Source organism: Electrona antarctica, assembly GCF_951216825.1.
Source record: "Electrona antarctica genome assembly, chromosome: 16".
In the NCBI taxonomy this organism is placed as follows: Eukaryota; Metazoa; Chordata; class Actinopteri; order Myctophiformes; family Myctophidae; genus Electrona; species Electrona antarctica.
In genome coordinates, this window is record NC_136797.1 from 39,500,732 (window position 1) to 39,522,583 (window position 21,852).

Sequence of the window (21,852 nt, forward strand, 5' to 3'; positions counted from 1 at the left end):
ATGAATGCCCGATTATGCCCTACTCGTGAATGATGCAAGCAGGGATGGGAACAATACAAGTTAGAAATGCAATATTCGTTGTAACCGTTGTCAGAGTACCTGTGTACCTGTCTGTATGTCTGTGTCCCTTTTTATGCCCATATATAGAGATTTCTGTAACGCACGGATTTTGCGGATTCCCTCGGGTTGTCGGCGATCATGTTTGAAGTAGGTCGATTTGGCGGCTCTCAAGATACCTAGAAAGCTTATCAGACCCAAAACTAGAATATTTTCAGTTACCGTTGGATAGGAGTTTGTCCATAATTTCATGCTTCATTGATTTTTATACAGGTTTAATGTTTGTTTTTAGTTGTTTTTAGACGGAAAATTTAAGTCATATTGTCCCTCATTACGTCATATATTCTCTTTATTGTTAATGGCATTTAATGTTTGTGTTGGCACCATTTGTTTTATATCACCATTACATCACCTAATCAACATGAGTTAGACTTTAATATATTAGCGCCTCTCACTTCAAGTGAGAGGCGCTAATATATTAGCGCCTCTCACTTGAGTGTGATTTTTTTATTTTATTTAACCTTTATTAACATTAGGTTACTTACAAGGTAACCATGGTTATTTAAGTGAAATGAGCGAAGTAATTCACTGTGGGAACACGCCTTCCAGGCGTGAGACAACAGAACAACTATAAACTCCCATCTAATATTAGATGGGTTTATGCCTCGTGACGTCATCGTGCCCAGGCTTCGCCTGGGGCATGTGTGACGCGGTGACGTCTCGCGCTCATTCGTAGATGATACTTTCTTCTGCTGAGACCAAGCACAAGGGTATCTTAGTGAATTACTTCACTCATTTCACTTAAATAACCATGGTTACCTTGTAAGTAATCTAATGTTATTTTAACCCATTTAGACCTGACGTTGCGTCGAAATAAAGAAAACGTTCGCTCTGAAAGAATATATATTCAAAGATCTTTGCCCATTTTTATGATTAAAAAAAGATAGCTAAAGTACTGCTTAGTTAAAACACCAAAAGGGGTTCCCGTCCGGAATGGAACCTCGTTCCCTGCCTGCGTGATCATGTCCGCTCGTAGAGAGAGCTGCCACGGTCTGTCGTAGAGGAGAGGGGTTAGTTCCGACCTCCATGAGCCCCATGCCGGGCTATGAGGATCACTCTCAGACCCTGAGTCCTTACTCTCTCCAGAGTGGGACGAATCAGAGACAGGGGGGAAAGGCGTACAGTAGGCCTTGTGGCCAGCTGTGTGCCAGAGCATCCAAGCCCAGGGTACAGTCTGCACTTCGCGTTGTCCTCTGCGGCGAACAGGTCCACCTTGGGCACCCCAAACTTCTGCCACAGTTGGGCGGTCACCTCAGGATGCAGAGACCATTCCGAGTAGCAAACCGGGCCCCTGGATAGCAGATCTGCTCCTGTGTTCACTGGAGTCCCGGGATGTGGCAGGCTTTGATCGAGAGGAGGTGTGCATCGCACCACAAGATCAGCCTGCGTGCTAGTGAGTGCAGTAGTGGGGACCTGAGTCCTCCCTGCCTGTTTATGTAGCACATAGTCGTTGTGTTGTCCGTCCTCACCAGGACGTGGCAACCGCGGAGATGTGGCTCGAAGTGTTGCAGAGCGAGGTAGACCGCCATCAATGCTAGGTAGTTGATGTGTGCGTTCCGTAGATCCGCACCCCACACTCCTCTCGCCGTCATGCCTTCGTGGGTGGCGCCCCAACCCATGAGGCTGGCGTCTGAAGTGACCACTTTCCTGGAAAGGATTGTCCCCAGAGAGACTCCGTCCGTCCCTCCACCAGTCCAAGGCCGACTTGCCTTCCGCTGAAACCGTCACTTTGCGGAAACGGTTGCTGCTGGGGACGTGTAGAGATCCCATCCATCTCTGGAAGGGTCTCATGTGCAGTCTGCCCAGACGGACTAAAGCGATGGCCGACGCCAGAAGTCCGGCCATCCTCATGCACAGTCCGTAGTGGATCTTACGAGAGTAGAAACCGTTCAGGCTCTGGTGTGGGGGCACTTCCCTGATAGCTCTCTTGTCTATCAGTGTGCGGATCTCTGTTAGAAGAATCTCCGCTGCCGGGCCCACCGCTTGGGAGAAGATAACTTTCTCGAAGGTGGGTGGTATCTTCGCCAACTGTAGCTTGTAGCCCTTTGCGATGGTTCGTAGGACCCAAGGAGATGCTCCGAGTAGTTTCCATTGCTCTATGCATCTCGTCAGAGGGTTCAGAAAAATAGCGACGTGTAGGTAGAAGTTACTAGCTTCTGTAGCTGTAGTGGTTTGAAGGAAACTTTCTCAGTCGAAGTAGTTTGGCTCGGAGAAAAGTTGTAGTGCTTGTTGTCTTCACGCAGAAGAAAGAGCGAATACGCGCGACACACATACCCCAGGCGAAGCCGCGTCTCACGCCTGGAAGGCGTGTTCCCACAGTGAATTACTGAGTGAATTAAACTTAAAATAACCAGTAAAAAAACACATTGAGACTAACGTCTCTTATCTTTATTTTTTTTTAATTATATTTTTTATCCCACAATTTTGTAACCCATTCTGCACCCAGTGTCAGTGTCATACTTCCTTCTATGCATGAGCGTCCAAGCAGCTTCTTTTTACCTGACCCTGGATGGACGTAGTGTGTGGAAGGAACACGTTATTCCAACCAGTTCCACTAACGTAATACAGATGTTTAACAGTAAGTTAACTCTTGCGAGCGTAAAAGGTTTCATTTAAGCAATATTACACAAGAGGGTGTGGGTTAACGTGATTATTGCCACGACAGGGATGCGGTGAGGAACGAGATGAAGTCGAGTTCCGCAAGCATCACTGAAGTGGCAATAATCACGTTAACCCACACCCTCGAGTGTAATATTGCAATTATACAACAGTTACCCTTAAAACTAAGAAAATCGCTGAAAGAATATATACTACATCTGTAGTGACTACAAATGTCCCAAGAAACTAGCTAGCCTAGCCACCGAGTTTGCTAGCGCTCTGGGAGAACAGAGCAGCTTAATTCTTTGTTTTGATTAGGTGGTGAATGGTGCTGGTTTAACCCACGGCTAGAAGGCTGTTTCAACCAATCAGATTGCTTCCTCGAAACGACCTGTGGTATAATTTACATTCTCAACAGTTAAAGACCTATAAGGCGGTCCATCTGGTTACCAACTCTCCATCATTTAGCTGGGGACCACCTTGAATCCCCCTCAAGGGCCACTGGTGGTCCCCGGACCACTGCTGGAGAACCACTGATCTGATCACTTGCAGTTAGTACATGTGGTTCTCTGCTATTAGGAAAGCAAACATTATGTACTGAAGCCACAAACGTGAGGGGTCTCTGGCCTTCTACCAAGGGAGGAAATGGCTTCTCTAAATGTACAGCATAGCAAGAGGCTTTTCCCTGTGAGGGAAAAAAAATAAATAACAACACTGATTGATGGAGACCAACCCAAGCACTCAACTCTATTAATAATACCCGTTACCGCTCTGTGTGAACGCTGTGCTCTCACATGGGGCGCGTTAATGGAAGACCTTCTCCCATACATTGAACAAACATGTTTTCATAACAGGACGAGTGACCAGTCCCCTTTACGCCGAGCCGTTAGACATAATTAGTCATATTCTCCGTGGTTTGTATAAGATTTATTTTATTGTGTTAACCATTCATGGTTATTGAATTGAGTGCTGATAGAAAAAGGCTCCTGGTTTTTCTTTTGGAAATTGCATCTAAAAGGAAATTCATTTGGATGGTTTGTGGAGGCTGTTTTCTTTATTCCCGAAATAGACTGAATGTTTTTTTTTACCAGTGCTCAGGGACACAAAGATGGCTGATGTAAGCATGTTGATTGATTGAAGTTGGTGCAATTAGCTTGAAGCAGTGCCTAGTGTCAGGATGCATTGTGATTCCAAATTGATATTTCCATTATAGGAAAATTAGCTTTTGGAGCACTGGCATTTGTGTTCGACGCGGCAGGTGTTTACCTAAGTGAACTCAGCTTGGCTAACATTAGACAAACACGGCAGTACTTACAGCACTTACATACCATACAGTACTAAGCACTTTAACAAGAAACAAAATAAATTGCCAGTGCATTTGCCATTGGCCAGTGACTTTGTCTGTGTGGATATAATAAACTGGTGTGTGCACAACTAGTCAGGGAATATTATCAGAATAATGTCAAATCTGGGAATACATTTCTTACCAAGAGTTTTCTCCACCAATGTGTACTAACATATCCCACATTGGGATATGTTCTATTCAACCACCCTAGGGGAATTTTTGACAGCTGCTGAAAGTCAACAACCAATATATGGCAAAATGTTCTAAATTTCATTATACTTTAAGTAGCATGTGACATGTCAAACTAGGGGGTTTTCATGATTCTGAATCCATTTTAATTAGTTAGTTTTGCATGAAAAACACTCCTTGGGCTAAAAACGGCCATAGCCGTCATTACAAATGTAATGAGGTCAGCACATTTTGGGCACATTTGGGCAAGTGGCTATGGCCAAATTTAGCCCAAGGAGTGTTTTTCGTGCAAAACTAATGCTTGGAATGGGTTCAGAAACATGAAAACCTCCTAGTTTGACACGTCACATCACATGCTACTTAAAGTATAATGCAATTTAGAACATTTTGCCATATATTGGTTGCTGATGGTACCCCAACTTTCAGCAGCTGTCAAAAATTCCCCTAGGGTGGTTGAATAGAAAGCAATGTGGGATATGTTAGTAGAGAAAATTATTGGTAAGAAATGTATTCCCAGATTTTATTTATATCCCCTGACTAAACATTAAGTCATGTTCCAGACCCATTATGTATCATCATAATAAGTAAACATGTGCCTTAATGTGTGAGTCATCTACCTCTGTCTTTCTCACACAAACACACACGCACGCACGCACGCACACACATCGTCGCTGTCGGGTGGAAACCTTGTATGTCCAAGTATGGTCACTTTTCAGGATATGAAAAAAGAAAAACCTGTGTTCCAATCATATGTCCAATGTAGTAGTTATCACTTAGCCACAAGCTGTTGTTAATGCTTCTCACTGGTTAAATATTTATAAAACACACAAGCTTTAACTGCCAGGTGCAGAAAGCGCTGCTGCTCTGTTGTCCATCTTTTCTCAATTTCATTTTTTTTTTTTTTTTGTTGGTTCACTCACTGTGTTTTGTTATGGCTTTCCTCTAGCTGCAGTTAGCTCATAACATTAGCATGTATAGTATGGGTTTAATGCCGTTCAGAGTTCAGACTATGGGTTTTATGGGTAAGTCTCCCATTGGCTTAGAGGCAGCCAATCATGAAAAAGTGTCTACTAAGGTCGTCTTTACGGTCGTTAGTAGAGAAGTAGCAAATGTAATCCAGACGCTTTTCAAGACCTGGTGGAAAAAAAGAAGAAAAAAATCAGAAACTCGCAGATCTACAAGCTTGAGCATGTAGTTTGAATTTGGGGGTACAAGGTTTCTGCCCGACAGGAAAGTATTCACAAAAAATGTGCTGACTTCTGACATTTGTAGCTGTAAACTGTGCACATAAAACCCTCGGGCATAGCTAAGTGTCAGATAGATTTTTCTCTTAATCCTCCGTTTAGTGTGGCTCCTCAGAAGGAGACACGGGGGGATCTGGTAAACAGGTTATTTTTAACCTTTCGAAGCCCCCGACAACGCAAGCCACTAAACCAGGCCAGAGGTCTTTCATCATGTCCGAACACAGCTGTGGTGGAGAGGAGCCATCTTGTCCTCTCACTTCTCGGTAATCTGCAGCTAATTAAAAGTAACAACGCCACATTGTAAACAAATACTCTTGTGACAAATAAAAGGTCTCTGTGTTCAAAATGTGACTTGAGTCAAAGACAAAGTACAACATTATTGGCATGACAATATGCTCTTACAGTACGTAGTAAAGTGCAAAACATTTTCAGAATTTGGCAATCTTTAAAAAAATATATAGCCAAACTATAAAATAGGGCTCAATTGGTTAATTAATGTATGTGTTGTAATAATATTATGAATCTAAATCTACAAAGTTACCTATAATAAAATAATTGTAGTGGAGTGAATAAGTGCGACATTTTCCTCTGAAATGTAGTGGAGTAGAAGTATCAAGTTTTGAAAAATGGAAATACTCGAGTAAAGTACTATACTTGAGTAACGGTACTTTTCACGGCTGGCTCTGAGCCAGCCTAAGGTGAATACGCTGTTGTTCTGTCGATGTGGCTGACTTGACACCTTCCTTCTACTCCCAGTAGACCTTGGCTGTGGGAGATGCATCGGTGCATCGATTCCAAATTGATATTTCCATTATAGGAAAATTAGCTTTTGGAGCACTGGCATTTGTGTTCGACGCGGCAGGTGTTTACCTAAGTGAACTCAGCTTGGCTAACATTAGACAAACACGGCAGTACTTACAGCACTTACATACCATACAGTACTAAGCACTTTAACAAGAAACAAAATAAATTGCCAGTGCATTTGCCATTGGCCAGTGACTTTGTCTGTGTGGATATAATAAACTGGTGTGTGCACAACTAGTCAGGGAATATTATCAGAATAATGTCAAATCTGGGAATACATTTCTTACCAAGAGTTTTCTCCACCAATGTGTACTAACATATCCCACATTGGGATATGTTCTATTCAACCACCCTAGGGGAATTTTTGACAGCTGCTGAAAGTCAACAACCAATATATGGCAAAATGTTCTAAATTTCATTATACTTTAAGTAGCATGTGACATGTCAAACTAGGGGGTTTTCATGATTCTGAATCCATTTTAATTAGTTAGTTTTGCATGAAAAACACTCCTTGGGCTAAAAACGGCCATAGCCGTCATTACAAATGTAATGAGGTCAGCACATTTTGGGCACATTTGGGCAAGTGGCTATGGCCAAATTTAGCCCAAGGAGTGTTTTTCGTGCAAAACTAATGCTTGGAATGGGTTCAGAAACATGAAAACCTCCTAGTTTGACACGTCACATCACATGCTACTTAAAGTATAATGCAATTTAGAACATTTTGCCATATATTGGTTGCTGATGGTACCCCAACTTTCAGCAGCTGTCAAAAATTCCCCTAGGGTGGTTGAATAGAAAGCAATGTGGGATATGTTAGTAGAGAAAATTATTGGTAAGAAATGTATTCCCAGATTTTATTTATATCCCCTGACTAAACATTAAGTCATGTTCCAGACCCATTATGTATCATCATAATAAGTAAACATGTGCCTTAATGTGTGAGTCATCTACCTCTGTCTTTCTCACACAAACACACACGCACGCGCACGCACGCACGCACACACATCGTCGCTGTCGGGTGGAAACCTTGTATGTCCAAGTATGGTCACTTTTCAGGATATGAAAAAAGAAAAACCTGTGTTCCAATCATATGTCCAATGTAGTAGTTATCACTTAGCCACAAGCTGTTGTTAATGCTTCTCACTGGTTAAATATTTATAAAACACACAAGCTTTAACTGCCAGGTGCAGAAAGCGCTGCTGCTCTGTTGTCCATCTTTTCTCAATTTCATTTTTTTTTTTTTTTTGTTGGTTCACTCACTGTGTTTTGTTATGGCTTTCCTCTAGCTGCAGTTAGCTCATAACATTAGCATGTATAGTATGGGTTTAATGCCGTTCAGAGTTCAGACTATGGGTTTTATGGGTAAGTCTCCCATTGGCTTAGAGGCAGCCAATCATGAAAAAGTGTCTACTAAGGTCGTCTTTACGGTCGTTAGTAGAGAAGTAGCAAATGTAATCCAGACGCTTTTCAAGACCTGGTGGAAAAAAAGAAGAAAAAAATCAGAAACTCGCAGATCTACAAGCTTGAGCATGTAGTTTGAATTTGGGGGTACAAGGTTTCTGCCCGACAGGAAAGTATTCACAAAAAATGTGCTGACTTCTGACATTTGTAGCTGTAAACTGTGCACATAAAACCCTCGGGCATAGCTAAGTGTCAGATAGATTTTTCTCTTAATCCTCCGTTTAGTGTGGCTCCTCAGAAGGAGACACGGGGGGATCTGGTAAACAGGTTATTTTTAACCTTTCGAAGCCCCCGACAACGCAAGCCACTAAACCAGGCCAGAGGTCTTTCATCATGTCCGAACACAGCTGTGGTGGAGAGGAGCCATCTTGTCCTCTCACTTCTCGGTAATCTGCAGCTAATTAAAAGTAACAACGCCACATTGTAAACAAATACTCTTGTGACAAATAAAAGGTCTCTGTGTTCAAAATGTGACTTGAGTCAAAGACAAAGTACAACATTATTGGCATGACAATATGCTCTTACAGTACGTAGTAAAGTGCAAAACATTTTCAGAATTTGGCAATCTTTAAAAAAATATATAGCCAAACTATAAAATAGGGCTCAATTGGTTAATTAATGTATGTGTTGTAATAATATTATGAATCTAAATCTACAAAGTTACCTATAATAAAATAATTGTAGTGGAGTGAATAAGTGCGACATTTTCCTCTGAAATGTAGTGGAGTAGAAGTATCAAGTTTTGAAAAATGGAAATACTCGAGTAAAGTACTATACTTGAGTAACGGTACTTTTCACGGCTGGCTCTGAGCCAGCCTAAGGTGAATACGCTGTTGTTCTGTCGATGTGGCTGACTTGACACCTTCCTTCTACTCCCAGTAGACCTTGGCTGTGGGAGATGCATCGGTATTTGGTACCTAACCCTCCCCCCCCTGTTTTGTTTGATTGGGTGTTCTGTGCTGCTGTGAAAATGAAGATAGGATTTGTGTTTTTAATTCAGCCTCCTCTTTTCACATTTGGGCGTAGCGCTTTGGCTCAAGAAAAATAAATGCTGCAGTTGCAACGTTTTAAACCTACGGCTTTCTCACACCAAGCCAAATATATACTACAGCATGCATTGCTTGCTCGCCGACAGACTTTCTTTTACAGATTTTCAGGAGTGAGTGTTTTATTGCAGTTGAAAATCAATAATCTCTTGGCAAGCGGTGCCGTTGCACAGCAATGTATAAATTGGACTTCAAACTGTAGTTGTGATATCTGTTGCACATACCGTACATGGTGGTGGTGTTGGTGAGTGTGTGTGTGTGTGTGTGTGTGTGTGTGTGTGTGTGTGCTGTGCTGTGCAAGCCAGTAAGGCTGGTTTCTGTGTATGTCGAGGAGGGTTCCTGTGAGGACAGATTGAGAACAAACTGTTTCCACGAAAGCCGTTGTAGTGAGCTGACTGAGCATGCATGTGAAGGGGCGTTAAAGAGACTTCCAGGAAAATGCAGCTGTCAGTGCGTGCGTACCCCTCGGGCAATGCTACTCTGCTCTCTTGAGTAATGTTCAGTGGCGTGCACAGATAGACACTAGGGGGTGCTAGAGCACCCCCTGCCCTTTTGGCAATGTGCCCTTTTGAAAAAAAAAAAAAAAAAAAACTATTTTTTTTCTTTTTCTTTAAAAAAAATAGCAGACCTACAAGCTCATAGCGCGCCACTCGGTGGCGCGCTATGAACTTGTAGATCTGCTATTTTTAAATAGCTAAAGCATAACATAATGCTAACACCAAAAGGGGTTCCCGCCCAAAATGGATTAAGGCAACCGGCCGGTTCCACGCGCTGCACAAGGTGCCCTTTTTTAACTTGAGCACCTGCCCCTCTAAATGTCTGTGCACGCCACTGGTAATGTTACATGCAGTGCTCCCACCCTGAAGTGCACACGACACGTCATACATACATGCTCCCTTGCCAGATACATTGATCTGTGCCGTACATGTGATAACATGTGAACAGCACATTGTGTATTGTGGACCTGCAGGATATCGCAGTACAACCGTTGAGGAGAATAAGGATATCATTTAGTTTAGTTAGGGAGTGTGTTATTATAGAACAAAATCTATGTATCTCTCTCTCTCTTTCTCTTTACAATTTAAATTACAATTTTCAATTTAGGCACTTATTCCAGAGCGATTTACAAGTGCGAGATTGGATTAAATTGAGCAGAGTGAGCATGAACCCTAGTTAACAAAGGACAATAATCTCTCTCTTTCTCTCTCTCTCTCTCTCCTCCGTATCATATCTCATTACAGCTGTCCCACAGAAGCGCCCCCACCTCACAGGCTGTGTCTCTGCGAACATGGAGACTTTCCGCTGCAGATGGAATGTCGGAACATTCCAGAACCTCTCGGAGCCGGGCAATCTCCGCTTATTCTACATAAATAAAAAGTGAGTGTATAAACCAAGTAGCCTTTAGTTGGAGAACGATTTTTCAATATGATATCATATACATCTTTTTTTTAAACAATATATTTATTGCATTTTTCTTTTTTTTGTACAAACAGACAATACAACAGAACAATACATAATACATCAGACAATACAATTACTTAAAAACAAAACAAAAAAACAAAACAAAACAAACATAAAGTATATACATATAAATACAGTATATTAAAATAAAATAAGGGCACTTAGACTGGTAACAACAACAGAGTCCTTATGGCCACAAGACCAAATAGCTGCAGAGAATACACTTAAACATTTTCAGTTTCCACCATTAAATAAGATAAATCATTAACCGTAATATACTGGATAAACCGTCCCCATATCTTATCAAACATCTCTTGTTTATTTTTCAAAGTATAAGTGATTCTTTCCAGAGGAAGACACAATGACAGCTCCCTAAACCACTGAGCAATACTGGGTTTGCCTATCTATATCATATACATTTATGATATATACAATTGCATATTTTGTTCCGAGATAGGCTTCCCTGAACGTACATTGAAATACTGTATAAAGATCTAAGATTAGAAATGTGTGTTAACCACTCCCACCCTGGTATCCCTATTTTGGGCATGTCATTTTAGAATTAAATGAAAAATTACAAGTTCACGATACATGAGAAACTTGAAACAAGACAAACGTCTAATGGCGTGGCCTCCCTGTCCAATCTTTAGCTACCAGTAGGACGATACCAAGGCTAGTGTGTAAAAGAAATCAAGCCACACAAATCACTCCGCAGGTGTTTGTGAATAAATCTTTCACTCCAGCAGTGCCATTTAATGGTGTAGCTATTCTCTGATACAGAGAGCTACCCCACACACTGTTTCATGTACTGTAGTGAGTGGCCTTTGATGGGTCTACTTTTGTCGGTCCATAGACACATAAATACAAACACTGTTCTATGGGGCCTGACCATGCCGTAAAAATAGGCCTGTTTCAAATGTGTGTATTTTAAAGAACTACCAACATATCTTCACTGTCGGTCAGAAACCTAGAATCCTCATGTTTTATCTCATATTTGTTCATTTGTTAAGTCCCTATTGTCCCTATTGTCGTGTGACAGTATCATGCAAAGATAGCTGACCTACAAGCTCAGCAATTTTGTACAAACATTGAGAAACAAAATGAAAATATATAATAATTCTGTTGCTAACAAGTAAATGATCAGATTTTGTACGCATGAATGATTGCAGTATTCCAGCGTAAACTGCTTTTGCACTACAAGTGTGTGCATTGTTGAGATTAAGACTTATCTAACAGTGGTCACAGCTACAATACACAAGATGAAATCTAGGGACGCTAGTCTAATGGGTAAATATGCCTGGGAGGAATTTGAACAAAAAGCCACTCATTTAGAGAGCAGGGTTTCTGCTTATGAAATTGGTAATGATACATTCTTTGCAGTTATCATTACCGTACATACTTCGTTGACCAGAATTCCCCCCAGGAATCTATACTAGACCCCTGCCTTTCCCCCCTCTTCTACACCCAATCCCTTTACCAAAATTAGCCGATCTACAGGGATGTCAGAATTAGGATATTTTACATGACGATTATTGTCACATCAAAATAATTGTGATTAATGATTTTATTGTTTTTGTCGTTGACCACTGGAACGTATGAATAAAGAAATGTCATTTCTGCTTGGCTTTTAGGCTTTGAAATTACACAGGGCAGATATGACAAATAACCTAAATATACAAAGAAATGACTGACATATTTAATAACTTTAAACTATAAACATTGTGATGCGTTGTATAACGGCTATTTTCCGCTATTTTTAAACCTCTATTCTTAAAACCTTCTTTACACGGTTGTCTGACATTGCACAGTAAAATCCTCAGTGTTAATTTATCAATTTGTGGCTATCTCTGAAAGTGTACAAAATAAATGAATTGGACCCGGTAGGGTAATTTAACACTTGAATTGGACACAGATGATTTTACTGTGTAGTAGTGTGTAGGTATTCTGCAGTAGAGCGTGGGATTCCATTGAGTGCATCCTCAGTGACTGAAGTGCTATCCTCTGTCGCCTGATTCTTCTCTCCCACATACAGTGGTTCTCAAAGTGGGGTCTGACAGGGACCCACAGGGGCCCTTGAACGGGTTCCATGTGGTCCCCAGCAAAATGAAAAACAACAAAAAAAATACAGAATTTTGTATTGTATAATTATTCTTTTTTTGAATGTCAAAATTCAAACAACACAAATATTCTCCTATGGAGTTCCCTGGCACAAAATCTTTCAGAACACCAAATACTAACCCTGAAGAATTGTGAAAATCTTTGAATAATTAAAAACAAAAGAAATGTTCAAAACAACCTGAAATCCTTTCAGATGGGGTCTGCAGCCAACTACATACACATTTCAGGACCCCCTTGAGATGAAAATGTTTGAGGACCACTGTTTCAGACCGTGTTTGTCTTTCCTGCCCTTTCAGGATAACGGACAATGAATGGTCTGAATGTCCTCACTACACTGCTGACCGGCCCCGTGAGTGCTTCTTCAACGAGAACCACACGACCGTTTGGACAAAATACAGCGTCCGGCTACTTTCACAAGACGAGACCGTCCTGTACGACGAGGATTACTTCCTGATTCAGGACATTGGTGAGCAGGCGTGACTAGGGATGGGACGAAAAACACTCACGATAATCGTATCGCAGGGATTTTAATTAATCGTGACATTGTCCTCCGTCATACACTAGTGATTGGCTTTTGTTGAGCTGCAAATTCAGTACCACTTAAACCCTCTATGCCTGGTAAAGAGTGCATTTTGTACCCTCTTATTTCACTCTACACAAATCAATTTGCCAAGTCTTTGGCAAACGTTCCTCCCAGAATAGGGATGCTGTTGGTTCAAGTTGTTAACAAAAGTGTCATTTTACGTTTTAATAATTTAAGATAAATTATTATCTTTAATCGCAATTATTTTTGCCACATCGTGACATGTAATTTTCATATATCGTCCCATCCCTAGTCTCGACGTTATTTCCACCCAGCGACCACACAGTGACTGCTCGCTTTGTTGCTGTAATTGCTTTATATCCCCAACTATTAAACCATGTAAATCATACCCAGCGACCAAATTTCTTCCGCTATTTTGATTCAGCGACCACATTAACTTCTCGTTTTGTTACTGTAAAGTTGTTTATATGCCGAACCAAGAAACACTGTAAATGTACTAAAGCTAAAGCCATCGTCATTAGGGTCCCTGCCCTCGGTGTGTTTTCCGAGAACTAACTAAAGCAGTGGTTTTCAACTAGTGGTCCCTGAGGGGGTTCCAGGTGGTCCCCAGCTAAATGATGGAGAGTTGGTAACCAAATGGACCTTTTATAGATCTTTAACTCTTGAAAGCGTAAACTGATTTGGTTTCATTTTACGCTCTCAAGAGTTAAATTATTGTTAAACATCGGGCATTACTTAATTTCCAAGAAGTCTACACAATTAGATAATGTAGAAGAATTGTTATTTCGATCAACGTTTGCCTGTTATCTCTCCTATGGTACCAACATCAATACAGCATGGAATTGTGGACTAAAATCTTATCCAACGATACCAAAATATCATTTCGTTTTGGGTCTGCGAGGCTAAATCTCATGAAATGGTGGTCTGTGGCTCAAATGCTGAATAAATAATGGTCCTTGATATGAAAAGGCTATTGAAAACCACTGAACTGGTTGAACAGTTGAACAGTATTTGTATCTATTGTTCCTTCTAGTGAGGCCGGATCCTCCGTCGGGGTTGAACTGGACCCTGCTGAACGTGGGTCTCACCGGCTCTCACTTTGACATCCTGGTGAACTGGAAGCCCCCGGAGTCTGCCGACGTGCAGATGGGCTGGATGACCCTGCAGTACGAGGTCCAGTACCGCGGGGTCAACGCCACCCTCTGGACAGTGGTGGGTCAATTCATTTGGTGTGTGTGTGTGTGTGTGTGTGTGTGTGTGTGTGTGTGTGTGTGTGTGTGTGTGTGTGTGTGTGTGTGTGTGTGTGTGTGTGTGTGTGTGTGTGTGTGTGTGTGTGTGTGTGTGTGTGTGTGTGTGTGTGTGTGTGTGTGTGTGTGTGGCTCATTTTCGCTGTTTTAATAATTTTCTGAATTCCTTAAAAAAAAGAATAGTTAAACAATAGATAATTCTTTAGGAACTTTTACTTTAGTAGAGTATTTCCATTCTCTCCACTACACCTCAGAGGCAAATATTGTACTATTACTACACTACAACTATTTGAAAACTTTAGTCACTTCTTACTTTGTAGTTTTTGATTATTAAAAACATAAATTACCCACTTCAACCCTATATACATTTTCGCCATTTGAAAATAGCCAATCTAGAAGCTCACAATGCACATTGCAAGCTTGTAGATCTGCTATTTTCAAAAGATTGTTGATAAATTTGGTGGCACCCAGAGTCAACTAGGAAACATATCTGTTGGTTAAACATTCAAAGTAAGATTAGACATTGCCACATTAGATCAAGTGCAGAAAATCAAAGCAACAACATAGTTTCCTTTTTACATTTTTAAATTTTAGTTTGTGTAAGATCATTCATTGAAATAATTCCACATGCAATGCAATAATATATTAAAACATATTTATTGAACAAGGATTATTCCACCTAATTCATCAATATGTAATACATGAAGTAAGGTCAACTCCCACATAACCCCAGGTCTGCATTACTACAGCTTCACTTTTATTTGATTTTGTTTATCTTTTTCCAGGTAAAGATAAAGGTTGTTTGCTTTCGTTTATCTTTTCTTTTTCAGTACAAAGTAAAGATAACTTTCGTAGCTGTAGCTGCAGGTTTGCAGAAAACCCAGGTCATTGCGAACGCAGTGATTGCGAACGCAGTGAGCATTTACTATGAGACCCAGCAGATCATGTCTGTCTGTCTGTGTCTGTCAACACCACCCGCCCACCACCAGAGGGCGCAGCTGTATCACACACAAAAACACACACACACATGCACACACACGCACGCACGCACGCACGCACGCACGCACACACAAAACTTAACTTAAAAAAAAATTTACTTAAAAAAAAAATTAACTTAAAAAAAATACTTAAAAAGGAAAAATAACTTAAAAAAAACCTTAAAAAATTACGTAATTTATTCTAATTGTTTTTGCAATTTACGAGCTGCGTTCGCTTCCCGCGTTCGCGCGTCTTACTTGTTGTTATACACTAGACCATGTAAATGAGAACTATGCTCTATTAAATTGCTTAAATAAAGGTAAATTAGATACAAGAATTCTTATTAACTTCACGTCGGTTTCAACAGTAATCCTTGTTTGTTTGAGTTGTTTTCTTTCAACTTTTTATTGTAACCTTGTGTATTTTACAAGACGTTATTCACTCGATTTACTTCACATTATTGTACAGATCATAATGTTTACAAATCAAGCTTCGAAATACATGGAAAAAATCCCACAACTTTTGTAACAACATTTTTCACCTGGTGCCAATTGCCTAGGCTTATAATCCCGGGGCGCTACTGTCCCTCTGCCAACCTGGGGAGAGCCCCGAACTGAGCTCATGCTTCCTCGCATTGCATGAGGAGTGAGCAGGCCGCTTCTTATCACCTCTCGAGGGGATGCGTTGTTTACCCTATTTTGGTATGCAATGTTTGTCTTTGTTGTTGTTGGTCATCCGAGTGTCAAGTGATTTCTCAGAGCGATATATGAGAACTCTATGTTCTACTCCCCAGGCTGACCTTGAGAAAACGACACAACGTTCGATTTATGGCCTTGAGACCAACATAAGCCACGAGGTCAGAGTGAGATGCAAGATGCTGGGATACAGATACTTTGGAAATTTCAGCGAGTCCATATTCATCTCTGTGCCTTCTACAGGTGAACTACACACAGCATATCACAGCAAAATACTCAGTATTCATTTAAAGGTATTTTCTTTATTATTTGTTAAAATTAGTCATACATCGATCTTGTGTTGCAATAGCAATCAGTTACTATTGAGTGTTGTTTATTCAGTAACAGGAGTGGACCACTATAACGTTGAAGCTGATAAATTATCTTTGTGTTGTGCTCTTTTCTGAATGGATAAAAGTGGTATCCTGATCTGAAAATGTATGTTCTGTTTTCTAAAGAGGTGTGACTATTACTGAACAAACACAGTCTAGCAGTGATTATTCTTTCAAAACAGAGCTTTAACTTAACAATAGTTAAAACATTTCACTTACAGCAGCTCTGCTGCTCTAGCGTGTACACTGTCAGAGTTTAAATTCGCCACTGAGGATTTTACTGTGTTTCTGTCAGAATTCTCTGATTGTCTACCATTCTAATGTGTTGTAGTAGATGCCAGGTTTCAAAATGTAACATGTTGCTAGGAAACGTGAAAACCATTGTCAATATTGTGTGTGTGTGTGTGTGTGTGTGTGTGTGTGTCTGTGTGTCTGTGTGTCTGTGCACTTGCGGGCGTGTGCGCATCTTTGTGCATGTGTGTGTGTGGTTGTGTTTTATTAACCCCAGTTTCTAGGTTTCCTGTGGCGATCTTGCTGGTCTTTGCTGGGTTGTGTTTAGTGGGCATCCTAATGCTGATCGTTGTCTCCCAGCAACAAAAGTAAGACACTTGAACATCTATTGTTGCCACGCAATGTACCTACAGTATGTGTAAGTACTGACAAGGATAGAATGAGATTCTAACAATATTAAGACCTGGAACCTGGCAGTGCATCGCTTGTAGATCTGCTATTTTTGAAAAATCGTGTGCAAATCTTTGTATATATATTGTTTTACAGCAAACGTTTTAACTCAAATCTTTGCTTCTGGGGGGTCCCTACTCCCTGGAACAACATATTTTCAGATGGAGGTCGGCAGCCAAATACCGATAATATTTGGGGTCTTTGACAGGTTGAGCACTACTGATATAGAAAAGGATTTAGAAGACATTTTGTAGAATAGGGTCCTGAGGTCTTAATGGGTAAGCAGTGTTGTTCAAGTTACTTTTAAAAAGTAATTAGTTATAGTTACTAGTCTGAAAAAGTAACTAATTACTTTACTAGTTACTAAATTATGAAAGTAACTACTTACTAGTTACTTTACTTTACTTTATAAAAACAATTCTAAAACATGTTTTTTCCAGATTCAAAACTATTCTCTATTCAAAATGATTCTCGATTCAATACTACAATACAATACAGCTGTGCTGAACTGAAGTGACTAGTACTGACTACAGTAATTTAAAAATGACTGAAGACATGATGGTTACTGTGATTAGGGTAAGCTTACATTTCATAACACCATGTAGTGAAAACTCCTGTAACTGTAAGCACATTTTGTTTTGGAAATTATGAATCGAAAATGCATGAAATCGCGGCGAGTTGGTAAACTGGCGAGTTCTCCGGATACCCTCCACAATTAGCTTTGTTGTCTCAGACATATTCCATTAATATTATAGGTTTATTTGCTTTTGTAATAAAGTGATTAAAGACATAATGAGCTTTAACTTTGTCTCCCCAGGTTGATGATCATCTTTTTGCCTCCGATTCCTGGACCTAAAATCAGAGGAATTGACCCAGAACTTCTCAAGGTATTTTACCGACTATCTATCTATACATTCCATGCATTTTCCCGAGTTTGACGGGTGAAAATGGGTGAAAAAATATACTCTTATAAGGTACGAGGACAGGCGGTATCTGAAATAAACGCGTACGGGTAACACTTTAATCAGAGCTCACTGCAAGACTGCAGCTGGGTGCTTCTCAACAGCGGAGACAAGTTAAGTCCGTCACATGCCCAATGAATCACCAATGATGTCACATCACTGACGATTCCTTCATAATGGCGTTCTTTCTGCTGCTGTGCTACTTCCATGTTGCATAACGGCCAAATCCTTGCATCTTTATCGTAGCGTTTCACGCATGGTGTTTTTTCTCTCTACGAGGTGTTTCCTATTTCCGGAACCTCGCGCTAATGAAACACCAAGGGATTATAATGTTAAAGGAGCATTCAGTGATTTGGAAAAAACCCTGGTCCGCCCTGGTAACAAGCTGTGCACATGCACACGCTCTACAGTGGGGGAAGTACAACAGACCAACAGCACATGCACCAAGGCCCGTCCCACTCGATCATGATTGGAGGAAGGCCCCTCTCATCCTGATTGGATGAAAGCTTTGCCACCCAATGCCCAAACCGAAACTAGGGTTTTTTGACTCCAGTGGCTCACTGGGGACAGGGAGGAACTCCTTATATGGTCAGCACACTTTATAGTAGGGAGGATTATCCAAAAAATAAGAAAAAATAAGTGATATTTGAATTAAGTGAAATCACTGAATATACCTTTAACATTCAAGTACAAGATGTAAGCTAACCCGTGTGAAGTAATGCGTCAATATGAAAGTTTAACTAAAGTTCTAACGTAATTACTAATTTCTGATACAGACATAGCCTTGGATCAATTCAAGACGGACATCAGGCAAATCCTTTTTTACCAGCTGCTATGCAATAGCAAGCCGAGTCTATAATCGATGTGCAAGCTAGTCCAGTAGTCCTCTAGTCCTGTAGTCCAGCTGGTTTTCTCATTGGCTGATGTATATGCGTATCGCAAATATGTCCGGGGGGAAACAAACGACTCAGAACACAATAGTTCCCCCTTAGAGAATTTTGGTTCCTACCTAAACTACTTGAACTTGAATTTTTGTTTTGACAGGCAGACTGGCTGTTCTGCGAGTACAAAGCCATTGACGGTTACATTATTATTGTGTCATCAATATCTGTGAAATTGATCAGGATTATTTTTAGACTGATCCGATACCGATATGGAATTTTTGTATCCGATATGGTCGATTTCGATACGCTACCAATTATATCGTGCATCACTAATATTTTTTCTTTTTATCTTACAGAAAGGCAAGTTGTTAGAGTTGACCTCGATCTTGGGCGACCACCCTGACTTGAGACCTGAGCTGTACAACGACCACTGGGTGGAGTTCATCGAGTTGGACATCGAGGAGCCCAACGACCATCTCACGTCGGATGCGGATACCGACTGTCTCGTGGACTGCTCGCCGTCCTCCTCTGACGGCACGCCCCTGTCCATCGGTTTCAGGGACGACGACTCGGGCCACGCCAGCTGCTGCGACCCGGACATGCCCTGCTGCGACGCGGAAACCTTGCCCTTTCACTCGCTTCTCTCACGTCGCAGGTCCAGCCTGGAAACCTCGGCACTCGCCGCAGACCCGTCCAGCCCCTCCCTGGCCCAGAACCCCGCCTCTGCGTGGGAGTGGCCTCTGGTGGCCTTTCCTGGCGGAAGAGAGGAAGTTTACACCCAGGTGAGCAGTGTCAATTTCGTAAAAACTAGGGCGAAAAAGTCGAGTCGACTGCCTATTTTTCACTGACGAAAACAAAAGCTAACTAAAAACTAAGCTATGATGACTAAAACTATGACTAAATATGCTGACAATTTCGTCAGCAAATAGTTTGGTTGTGTGCAGGTGTCACTCTCTATAGTCAAAATAGCCGATCTTCAAGCTCACAACAAGCTAAAACTAAATGGAAATTTACTCAAAAGACTAAAACGTAATCAAAATGCGCTGTCAAAATGTCAACACTGCAGGTGAGCGAGGTGAGAGCGTCCGGCGAGCTGCTGCTCGCACGCGAGGAAGAGAGCACGGCGGACGCTGCCGCCGCCGACAGAGGGAAGATCAAGATGGAGACAGAGAAAGAACGCATAAAGAAAGGGTTTGTTCAGCGGGTCAACAGTATGAACGCGTCGGGTTACACCTCGGAGCTGGACGTGGGCAAGATGAACGCCAGACTGTCCGCGTCGGTGGACACCGCCGGCGAACCCTTTCAGAGAGGACAAGACGCGAGCTTGGTGGCGGCAGCGTCTCAAGCCTTCGGGGACTACCAGCCTCCTTATCTCGAATCGAGTCAGGCCTCCGCGCGCCCCCCGCTTCCCCCCCCTGCCCCCGTCTACACTGTGGTGGAGGGTGTGAACACGCACAACAGTCTCCTGCTGACACCCAACCTGACCCCTGGCCCCCCTCAGCGGGAGGTCGTGCCAAAAGCCATGCCCACGCCAGAGGGTTACCTGACGCCTGACCTTCTGGGAAACGTAACGCCGTAGGCTTGGTGACGCAATGTGGATAGTCAGGATTATTCGGGGGAGGGACGAGTAGAATAGGGCAGTGATGTAAATAGGTTTTCAATGTAATGAGTCCCTGGGACATTTTTTGAGTCCCACATTACTGTCCATGCTGAGTACAGTAGTGCATCCCGTGGATGCAGAGGTCGTTGTTTTATTGCGTCCCTTAACTATAAACTGCTTTTTGGGATGCAAAATGCACCCTATTTTAATCTCTGATAGGGCAGTGGTTCTCAAACATTTGAGGGGCGCCGCTACCCCTTCGGCGTCTGGCATTCGGAATTACGTCATATGGCAGCCAAGACTATGGACTTTTAATGTTTGTTTAGAGCATTTTTGACAAACATAGAGTAGCAGCCAAGTCTATGGACTTTTAATGTTTGTTTAGGGCACTAAAAGTGACGTCATGTGGCAGCCAACTCTATGGACTTTTAACAAATTCTAGGCCAAGTACTGATTTGACTTCTTTTTCACAAAGTGCCTCCAGGCCAAAGACGTTTTTAATTTATTTTTAAAGGGGCTTAAATTGATAACATTATAATCATGACTTAACCTAATCCAAGCCAAGGAACGACAGGTTACGTTTTAAGCACTATAACCCCCTGTGCCAGGACGTAATTTTGCGTCTTTTAAAAAAATAATAATAATAATTACAATAGAAATGCTGGCCACTGGTCTGCGTTTCTATTGTAGTGTACTGGCATGGATTCATCTTACAACTCTCGTTCTAAAAAAAATAGAACAAATCTATGGTGGCCTGTGCTAACTATTGCTAATGCCATTTAGCGGTGGAAGAGTTAGCGGTGGAGAGTGCAGTCTGTTTACAGCAGTTAAACAAGCCTCAGTGGGCACCCCTCACTTCACACTAATGTGATTTTTGAGGGGCGCTAGCCCCTCCTATGTCCAGCTTTGAGGGTTTGTGTAAACACAAACATTGAAGACAAAGTCAATTCCCATTATTTGTGTAAACACAAACGTTGAAGACAAAAGTGAGGATGCAAATTGTGGGGCCAGAATGAGATGATGTATGATGACGTGTGGTGATAAGAGCGCCCCTCACTTCACACAGGTGTGATTTTTTTGTATTTTTTATTTCAAGGACCCTGCCCCCAAAGGGTCCATTTGGAACCCCGTCAAGGAATTCAGAGCCACTGGAAATAGGGAACATAAGTGAGACCGAGAGTGAATGGTGACATGGTTTGGTGACATGAAGTGTCGAATGTCGTCCCTCTTAAAATAGAGGAGGGTCCTTCTGCAGAGCGACCTAGCGCCACCTCTACCTCCTCTGGCCTTCACTGCCGCTGCTAACCAGACGGATAGCTTACACCACCGCTGCTAACCAGACGGATAGCTTACACCTCCGCTGCTAACCAGACGGATAGCTTACACCTCCGCTGCTAACAGGACGGATAGCTTACTTACACCTCCGCTGCTAACAGGACGGATAGCTTACTTACACCTCCGCTGCTAACAGGACGGATAGTTTACACCGCCACTGCTAATCAGAGGG

The 21,852-nt window shown here is 41.8% G+C and overlaps 1 protein-coding gene across 1 annotated transcript in view; it reads left to right on the forward strand.

Annotated features, from left to right (window-relative positions):
• LOC306939255 (growth hormone receptor-like) overlaps nt 1-21,852 on the forward strand; it is a 32,228-nt gene extending 10,376 nt beyond the window's left edge. The window contains exons 3-10 of the mRNA XM_079523811.1: nt 10,046-10,181; nt 12,680-12,849; nt 13,961-14,139; nt 15,946-16,090; nt 16,727-16,817; nt 17,717-17,786; nt 19,102-19,527; nt 19,812-21,852. Coding sequence (XP_079379937.1) covers nt 10,046-10,181; nt 12,680-12,849; nt 13,961-14,139; nt 15,946-16,090; nt 16,727-16,817; nt 17,717-17,786; nt 19,102-19,527; nt 19,812-20,324 — 1,730 coding nt within the window. The 3' untranslated portion in view covers nt 20,325-21,852. The remainder of the gene's footprint in view (nt 1-10,045; nt 10,182-12,679; nt 12,850-13,960; nt 14,140-15,945; nt 16,091-16,726; nt 16,818-17,716; nt 17,787-19,101; nt 19,528-19,811) is intronic.